Raw genomic sequence first — 10,109 nt, forward strand, 5'->3', positions numbered from 1 at the left:
AGCAGATGCCTCCTTGCTAAATCACCCAGTTGTTGGTTGGTTGGTTTGTGAAAGATGCTAACTGAGGCTAGGAGACAGGGATTTAACCAAGAATACCAAGTGGCTCTGAGGTCATGCTGGAATTTCAGTCACTAAAGCTCTGAAATGCAAATACTTGCTTTGCAATTTAAAGTAGTGCTGCTTACGTTGGATGTTCTCTGAAGGAGGGAATTCTGACACAGGATCTGAGATAGGCATTGATGGAAAGTAAGATTTTTCAGTAGCCGTTGTGGGGGAAAGCATCGCATAGGAAGTGCGCCGCCTAGTCCGACGTGCGATTTCACGTTCATTGCACAACAGTTGATCATCTTTTAATAAAACAAGGACTTGCTTAGCCTTCTCCCTCACATGATAACCTGTTGAAAAAGATTAAATAAATGATTTTTTTAATGTACAGTTTAGTGTAATACTGACTAGCTCTGTTGTAGAACTCTATCGATACAGAAGATGCTGAAATGTGTAATGGTGGCATGAAGCTCTTGATACCTAGGATAATGAGCTGGACAAATATTCAACAGTTGGTATACATTGGTACATATGTCTATATATTGTAAGTATTGTTTAAACTAAGACATTATTCATAATCATATCAGAGCCCTTGTCCTCATTCAGAAAAAAATATAAATATATTTTCAATGAAACAAATGTTTTAATATCTGTTTATTTATTTTTAACCATCTATTATTTTTAATTGACCATGCATGTGGAAATAAATACCAAAACACAAATGCAAAGTCACTTTACAGTACAACCCTGGGTACATCTAATCATAAGGACGTCCCATTTCGTTGAATGGAATTTAGTCCCATGCAAGTAGATATAGGGGTGGTATCTAACTAAGTTTTCCTCAGAGTAGGTCCATTGAAATGAATGAGCACGACTGTCTATTCTGAGTAAAATTTAGTTGAATACTGCCCTATGTTTTCATCTTCAGTGCCCCATGTGGGAGAAAAAGTTTGATGCTATCCTGGCTCCCATCCGAAAACATGCAAGCGGAGGACATTACTTGTAAGAAAGAGTTATTTATTCAGGCAAATAACGGTAAAGGCTCATCAGCAAACATAAGACTCAGAAGTCATTGTTCAGGAGTTCAAGAACAGGGCAAAAAGTTCAGAATTAGATGGAAGCAACAAATAGTTGCCAACAAGTTTTCACGCCCTGCCCAAGCTTTTAAAGATGAGGTGTAACATGCTTGTTCATAAGACTTGCTCTTCTTGCAGTAACTTCTGGATTGTAAATGCATGCTCCTTCAGGTTGGGTGTGCTCCCGTTTGCAAAGGTAGTGCCTGGTTCTAGACAACAAGACTGAACCTTCCTGTTCAGTAAGCGCTGCCTCTAATTCCACCTCCAAGCCCTCTGCATCCCAGCTCCGCCATCCAATGCAGAAGTCAGAGTGGAGAGGGGAAATTCCCCCTCCTTGAACCCAGCTTCCCAATATTCAGCCCCCCACCCACCCTTAATTCCTCTTCCTGAGTCTGTGTCTGGCAATCCAAGCCAAATCTTGACTGCTGCAGGGCTCACGACAGATGCCATTACAGCTCAAGCAGACCTGCTTCTGCTGACTTGGCATGGTGCTTGCAGTCCAGAGGGGATGCAAACTTGACACATGATAGCCTATATATTGCATCTATTGTACAGCTGTCCCAATATTGCAAATTATATTTTAGCCAATTTGTGGATAAACTTTACCATAGTTTGTGACTTGACCTACTGCATAGATTTATATAATTTAAACTCTGCTGCAAAGAAAGATTGTTTTTCAGTTGAAATAGCTATTTGCTAGGTATCACTGACATCGTGATTTATGTATCAGTTCCAAGTGTTATCAAGCTGAAGCCAAACAGCCATTGTGTCTTGCAAAATAATGAAATTATTTATTATCAAGTTGCTCTGTCACTCATGTAAATAGGTGATGAAACAATACAATAACTTTGCTTCAGTATTTCAAAAGCCACGCTGCAATTCTCCTTCAATATACGATTTTCTCATCCTGGAGAACACATAAATAAAAATAATTGGCACATCTAAATCATTAAAGCACAAATTAGGTTTGTCACAGTTGGAATTTGTTTACATGCATCATATAGGGTTGTAATTCATTTGACAGCAGATATTCATAGAAAGACTCAGAGTTGATGGACTGTTTGCTTCATCTGCCAGCTGCTGATATTCTCAGCAAGTGCTGTTAATAATTTAATACATTTACTAGTGCAATACTTTAATTATTCATGGCACTAACAGTTTTTCTAGCATTACTGGATTCATATATGAATTTACATAATTTTCTTTTAATGTAACATGTCACCTATTTAATCCATCCTGCATGATGCCTGGCAAAAAAAATATGTTAGCATCTCTATTCTTTTTCAAGCAATAGATGCTTCAATAATATTTATCTTTATATCACATTTTGTACAAAGGGCCTCATAATCCTTATTTGACTCATATCATCTAGGATCTCAGCTCTTTCCAGTGTATGGGATTATCAGCCACTTGCTCCTCCGTAAATCTGTTTTGATCTCCTATTGCAATTTTTGGTAATGTTCAAGCAGATTTTACTGCGTAATATGCAGTGGCATTTCCGATCTCTTATTACCCTGTGCTTCAAATGGAGATGAGTGAATCTGAATCAGCAATGTGTGCTGGTACTGAGCTATGGCCTCTGCCCATGTCTAAAGCGTCATAGCAATTTGATGAATATGTAAATCACTTGGAGACCTTCAAATACAAGGTGACACATAAGGTCATAATAAAACATAATAGTACCTTCTATGTTCCCAACCGCCAACACACACACATACACACAGACCACAACTTTATTTTAAGGGAGTTCTGAAAGTACTTGGGTAGTTTTACCTTGATCCTTTCCTGCTTCATCTAAATGATGGAAGTCCTTCAACACCTGGATATTAAAGAAGGCCTCTTGACAATTCTGAATGACTTTCTTTGATCCATTCTTGAGGAGATAATCCAAAAGTGTGAGAGACTTATACACATGTCTCCAGTTCTTTCCATGGTCGTTCAACCTATGCCATATCATGCTCATAATCTCAGAAAGAGAGACTGCATTAAAAGTCAAGTCACTTATCTCTAACATCAGAGAACTGGAGGGGCCCCAGGGGTCATTAGATGTTGCTTCTCTGACTTTTACCTCGGCTTCAGAATAATTCTTCACAAAGTTCTTTACATGCCTCCTGAGTGCCATGAATGCGACAAATGGTTCCTTGGTTTAAAAAAAGGATGAGAAATGCTGGGAGTTTTTTCCTGTGATGTCACTCTCTTTCTCCATTCTCCTATGCAGTAAACTACTATGATTCTGAAAACAGAAGAACAGGAAGGAGATTGTATGAGAACATGCAAGTGTTTTGAGAGAAAAGGAGTAGGTACAAAGAACTCAGAGCTGCCAATTCCTTAAAGAGACACTCTCCCATAGCTGACCCAGAATATTTTGCTGCTGATTGTTGTTGTTGTTGTTGTTGTTATTTATATACCACCCTATACCCAGAAGTCTCAGGGTGGTTCACAGAATAAAATCAAAATATAAAACTACAAAATACATAATCAAAATAAAAACAACCCAATAACCCCCCCCCCAAACAACAACAAAAAAACATTTTAAAAGGGCATAGGATGTCAATCAAATCAACCAAAGGCCTGGTTAAAAAGGAACATTTTTGCCTGGTGTCTAAAGCATAGCTGTCAACTTTTCCCTTTTCTTGTGAGGAATCCTATTCGGAATAAGGGAATTTCCCTTTAAAAAAAGGAAAAAGTTGACAGCTATGGCCTAAAGGTGTATAATGAAGGCATCAGGCGAACTTCCCTGGGGAGACCATTCCACAGACAGGGAGCCACAGCAGAGAAGGCCCATTCTCATGTTGCCACCCTGCGGGCCACTCCAGGAGGAGGCACATGAAAAAGGGCCCCAGAAGCAGGGACGTAGGAAGGGGGTGGTGGGGGCAGTCCGTCTCGGGTGTCATCCAAGAGGGGGGTGACAAAATCTCCCCAGGCGGATCGCCGCCACACCGATCGCCCCCCCTGGGCAGATCACCCCCCCCCCCCGGGTGCACAGCATGTGTACCACTCCAGGTGCCCAAGTGGCAAGCTCTGCCGCTGCCCAGAAGATGATCTCAGGGTCCAGGTAGGTTCATATGGAAAGAGGCGGTCCTTGAGGTATTGCAGTCCTGAGCCGTTTAAGGCTTTATAGGTCAAAACCAGCATTTTGAATAGGGCCCACAAACTAACTGATAACTAGTGCAGTCGGACCAGGATCAGTGTAATATGCTCAAACCGTCTTGCTCCGGTGAGCAGCCTTGCCACCAAATTCTGCACTAGCTGAAGTTTCCGAACTGTCTTCAGAGGCAGCCCTATGTATAACGCATTTCAGTAATCTAACCTTGAGGTTACCAGAGCATAGACAACAGTAGTTTGGCTATCCCCATCCAGATAAGGATGTAGTTGGACCACCAGCCGAAGCTGATGGAAGGCACTCAGGGCCACTGAGGCCACTTCAGCCTCGAGCAAGAGCAAAGGATCCAAGAGAACCCCCAAACTGTGAACCTGCTCCTTCAGAGGAAGGGTAACCCCACCTACAGCAGGCGATCTCCCACCCATCCAGTCTAGGGAACCACCCACTAACAGTGCCTCAGTCTTATCTGGATTGAGGTGTAGCAGCAAATGACACTCAGGCTGTGCTCCCAGTTGTGGTGCATAATATTGAAAGCTGGTCAGCTTATGCTGCCACCCAAGGCAGAAAATTCCACAAGTGCCTTTCCCCCACCCTAACAGTAAAAATACAACAACAGTAAAGTAAATAGCTAACCATTTTTTGCTCTTTTGTGACATTCTAAATCAGCTATCCGAGGCAGCTGCTTCAGCCTCCCTTACAGTAGGGCTAACCCTTGGACCTGAAAGACAGACAGAAATATAGGTGGAGAAAGCAGCCTGTGGATTATTTTGTCTACTGTGCAGCAGTAAAAGACAAATAGCATCTCTCAAGAAAAAAGTGCTAATACAGACTAGGCTACTTACTGTAGATGAGGTTGATAGAATAGATAATACAAAGTAATTATATCATTTCTCAGTAATCAGAAATCACCAATACTGTGATTATATTTGAAAACTTGAGGAAAACAATAATGAATATCTTTAGTAATCTGTAATTATTTATTTATTTATTTATTTATACATACATACATACATACCCCACCCATCTGGCTGGGATGATGCTAATTCTAGTTCCAACTAGGATTCCTTAACATTAATTTAATAATCTTGGTCTATCAGAACAAAACCTTTATGTTGTTTATTGTCCCCACCTGTATGTTAATAATAAATGCTTACCTTCTGAGCAAAGAACTGTGTGAACTAAAGTTGTGCAAATTTAAAATATTATTGCAGCTTGTATTATTTAGTTTGGATAAGAGAGCACCCAAAACAGAAAGGCTCCATTAAAACTTTGTTTTCCTGATCCTACAAACCACGGGATTGTGGACATGCTCCTTCCTCCCCTCTTTCTCATAGACGTGCTCCTCCTTTTCCCAGTTTGTGCAACCACACTTTGCCACAATGACCAAAATATAGGTTAGCACTAGGCAGGATCGGCTCCAAATACTGGTTTGCAAACCTATTTCAAATCATGGTTTTGGAGACAATTCATGATTAACGCTCACCCACAGATGAGGATTCTGACACCAAAGAAAACAGGAAAGGTACATCAAGCATATTCATTGTGCAGCTTTCATCATATACTAAAGACAGATCTCTTTACCCTGGACTTTGACAGTTAAGGTGTTTTGTTTCGTGGGAGGAGGGAGCATGCAACTTTGCAGCACATTCTCAATGGTTTGGCAGATCAGAATAATCATGTCAGAAATAAAACAAGACAGTGCAAACAACTCTGCTCTATGTTAGGCAAATTATTAATCTGCACAGTAGGTTCTGCTGCATCAGAATAATTCATGGGGGCTGCTCTGGCTTCATGTAAGCAAGAGAGAGAGAGAGAGAGAGAGAGAGAGAGAGAGAGAGAGAGAGAGAGAACACATTTAAGATCTAGGGCATGGCCAAACTTGGCCCTCCAGATGTTTTGGGACTACAACTACCATCAACATTGGCTAACAGGACCAGTGATGATCAGGGATGATGGGAATTGTAATCCCAAAACATCTGGAGGGTCAAGTTTGGCCATGCCTGCTAGGCGTTCTGTTGATCCTGATCTCACATCACCAAAGCAGAAATGTAGGACCTTTTTTGCATCTGCAGATGTATGAACTAAGCATTTATTGTCATCTAACATCCTGAGTGGCTCTAAAATTAAGAGGAAATGAAAAAAGGAAAGCCAAAGCCCATTGCCTTTGCTAAACTGGAACAGTGTTTCTGTGTACTGATTAGCTTGACTCTGTTGGGTTTCACAGCTGGCACTAGCAACTAGGAGTGCATTTAAGTAGCTGCAGTGATGGCATAAAAAGAGTATGCAGCCTCCAAAGAGTATAAATCCTTGTGAATTGCTAATTCACAGCTTTTATGAAATGTTCCTCCATCTCCCTTCCCTTCTTTTCATTAGTTGACATCAGGGTGGGTAGGTCTCTGTGCAATTCCTGACTGAGTCACCAGAAAATATTGTCACAAACATGTATCAAATTGATTTCATGCTCTGACATGTGCCCAGCCTCAGCCAGAGATACAATCTATAATCACATTTTACATGCGCAAATGGCAAAATATTAAAATTCAATACAAATGTGTTGTTTGTTTTTCATCTCACATACTAGTGTATCCTAACAGTGTTGTCCTTTCTGACCACTATTACAGTATAAGTTTCAATGAAGTGTGTTTTAAATCCAAGGCTAAGTAGGAATTTGAAGTATACACAACCTCAAGTAAGTTAGATGGAAAATGTAGTGTTTTAATTAAGATTTGTTGGAAACAAAAAACAAAGATGCTAAGACACAGGAGAGAAAGGAATCTTTATTAGATGGGTACTATACATTCTACCAGGGACGCAGGTGGTGACGTGGGTTAAACCATAGCCTAGGGCTTGCTGATCAGAAGGTCGGCGGTTCAAATCCCCGCAACGGGGTGAGCTCCCATTGCTCGATCCTAGCTCCTGCCCACCTAGCAGTTCGAAAGCACGTCAAAGTGCAAGTAGATAAATAAGTACCGCTCCGGCGGGAAGGTAAACGGGTTTCCATGCGCTGCTCTGATTCGCCAGAAGCGGCTTAGTCATGCTGGCCACATGACCCGGAAGCTGTATGCCGGCTCCCTCGGCCAGTAAAGCGAGATGAGCGCCGCAACCCCAGAGTCGGACACGACTGGACCTAATGGTCAGGGGTCCCTTTACCTTTACCTATACATTGTACCACTTGCCATTTTTCCTTGTTTGCACTTCAAATGCAGCCGATTTTATCTGTATTGCTCATGCAGAGAAAATTTTCATTTTATAATGTGTTTCAATGAATCTATTAAAAATTTCAATCAAAGGATTTGTTCTTTGGTTTGTATGTGCCACTCTATCCTTTCAGGCAGAGATGCACTGTGACATTGGTTATCCAGCAGCAAATATTGATCTGTTTTTTCACAAGCTAAAGATAACTCTGTTGGAATCATAACTTGCTACAAAGGAACAGTTGACCCTTTTGTGAGTCAATCCCAGCCTGTTTTGATTTTTTTATGAGACTACTTCTATAATTTGTTTTTACAGTGCTCTCCTGACCAACAAACGTAAGTCAATATATAGCATAATATTGTAACACAGTTGTTTGGCAGCAGCATTCCAGGAGGCAGCAAAATTCAACCAATACACAACAATAAAATCAGTTAAAAATAAAAAGAAGTATAAATAGCAGTTGCAATTCCACAAGAAATTATCTGGGGGAAATTTTACCTTTCCCCCAAATACTTGCCAGCACATTTATAGTCTTAACTGAGCTCAACCTCTCTAGAAACAAAGCTTCATAAACTGGTTCACTTTGTAGAAAGGCCCTCTACGCATGCTCTGAGGCACACTACTCAAGGTGTCAACATATTAGAAAACAGGAGATGGCAACCCTTTCAACATCCCACACTCCTGGGTACATTTTTTCACATGACAAAAGATAAAACCTAGTACACACAGAATGGTTTTATAGTTTCAATCCTCAGTATATAAAAACATATTTGTTATATTATCACATGGATTATCTTATGCTACTTATATTAGATATTATATTAGTCTTATTACTGATTTTTGTTTCAGCTGGGTGGAGTAAAAATGCTATAAATCCAACATAAATAAGACAGTTCGTTTTTAGTAGGCCACACAGACAAAATATATAGGGACACACCAAAAAAAGAGAGAGAGAGTACAAATTGGGTTCCCAAAGGAAAATATTCCACCCTCCACTGAGCTTTCTCCAAACTACCAATCACAGCCCCATACAGAGTATTTTTCCTCCACAAATTTTGTCCTACCTGGCAGAACAACTCAGCTGTGACAGTTAAGACATTTTCCCCATGTATTTGAAACTGCCATCAGTCATTTGCAGAGCCCACCCACTCCTACCCACCTTCCAATCAGAACGTTGATTCTAAAGTCCCTCCCATTTCCTTGTTTGCCATTTAGAGATTGGTTGGTCCACAGCTTCTGTCACTTGTCCTAGGCCCTACCTTCTACAATTCCCAATGGCTGACAGCTAGCATTTCCAGCAGCAAACAGTCACCCAGTTTGGCATGTACTGAGCAGTTTCCTTCCCAAGCAGAAAATAAGGAACACCTTGTGTGCACAGTTGTGCAGCCTGATAATCACTGGCTAGCCTTTATAACAAGTGTACTGTGCTGATTTTTAAAATGAAAGATTGTTTGAAAGACCTAAGCCAGAACTAGGTGTCTAGTTCACTCCTCTGGTTTGAGATTTGGTGTGAACTGACAAATGTATTTGCATGAGTATCTCCTACTAACAAAGATTAAACTGCATCTAAATTTTTAGGATGGGAAATTGATTTATGCAGTACTGGATAAAGATTTGGTTTTGATTCTGTCATTTGGGAATTGAAACTGTAATGCTGTTTGCCTTTATTCACCTGGATGGTCACAGCTGGCCAAGTTTGGGCCAGGTGTTAGATCTGTACATGACATAACAAATATGAATCTAACCACATGTCAGTTACTAGAAACATGAGAACATGCATATCTAGTATGTGAAACACCCTATCTAGGATTCCTTATATGCTTTTAGATACTAGGCAAAGTCAGCCCTGTGATGGAAATCTCCTGATTAGCTTCACCTTGTTGCTTCTGAAATGATTAATATTGATGCTACAAAGATTATGCTGATATGATTGACTCTACTAGGATTAATGCTGCTGCTGATTAGCCTTTGTAGAGTGTTTTTTAAATAATTTTAGTGTGTTGTTATATAATATATATAACTTCAATCTTAGTTGAAAGACAGATTTAAAATAAAGAAATAGGAGTAGCTGAGAAGCTGCATAACTAGCAACCAGATACAATCATGCATCTGCCTTGACATTGTCCATTGTTTGCACTGATAAATATGTGTACACAACTTTCCCAGCAGTACTGTGATTTATTAATCAGAACGTCAAATCACAACCTAGAGAGACATTCCTTCGGGATTCTGACAGCTCCACCTCATACTATCTGCTTTTCCACATGTAGGTTGACTTTCTTGCCATGCTCCCACCAGAAGGTGGGATTGTTTGCTATGAAACACGTATCACATTGACAAACATGTAAACAGAGATATTCTTTCAAAAGTATGAAATCTATGGTGATTTTTAAGGCAATGTTATCCCAAATGTATAGGCAAGCCTATAATAATAAAATCTGTCAAATTACCAGTGTGTGTGGATGCAGCCTTAATTTTAAGCATCCAGTATATAGCTCAGAAAATAAATCTTGAAGCCACAATTCAGCAGAAATTTGGGTTCACAAACACTTTGATTTCACGCTTTTAGATATGTTGTAAGCTGCCCAGAGTGGCTGGGGAAACCCAGCCAGTTGGGTGGAGAATAATTAATAAAATTATTATTATTATTATTATTATTATTATTATTATTATTAAGAACATAAGAAGAT

The 10,109-nt window shown here is 40.1% G+C and overlaps 1 protein-coding gene across 2 annotated transcripts in view; it reads right to left on the bottom strand.

Moving 5' to 3' along the window:
* ENTHD1 (ENTH domain containing 1) overlaps nt 1-8,565 on the bottom strand; it is a 33,250-nt gene extending 24,685 nt beyond the window's left edge. For both annotated transcript variants that reach the window (XM_033162967.1, XM_033162966.1), the window contains exons 1-4: nt 8,484-8,565; nt 4,858-4,942; nt 2,895-3,354; nt 186-395 (exon numbers count right to left, since the gene is read on the bottom strand). In XM_033162967.1, coding sequence (XP_033018858.1) covers nt 186-395; nt 2,895-3,243 — 559 coding nt within the window. In that variant the 5' untranslated portion in view covers nt 3,244-3,354; nt 4,858-4,942; nt 8,484-8,565. The remainder of the gene's footprint in view (nt 1-185; nt 396-2,894; nt 3,355-4,857; nt 4,943-8,483) is intronic.
* Between the last annotated feature and the right edge of the window lie 1,544 nt (nt 8,566-10,109).

The sequence above is a fragment of the Lacerta agilis genome, chromosome 10, assembly GCF_009819535.1.
Source record: "Lacerta agilis isolate rLacAgi1 chromosome 10, rLacAgi1.pri, whole genome shotgun sequence".
NCBI classification, from domain to species: domain Eukaryota; kingdom Metazoa; phylum Chordata; class Lepidosauria; order Squamata; family Lacertidae; genus Lacerta; species Lacerta agilis.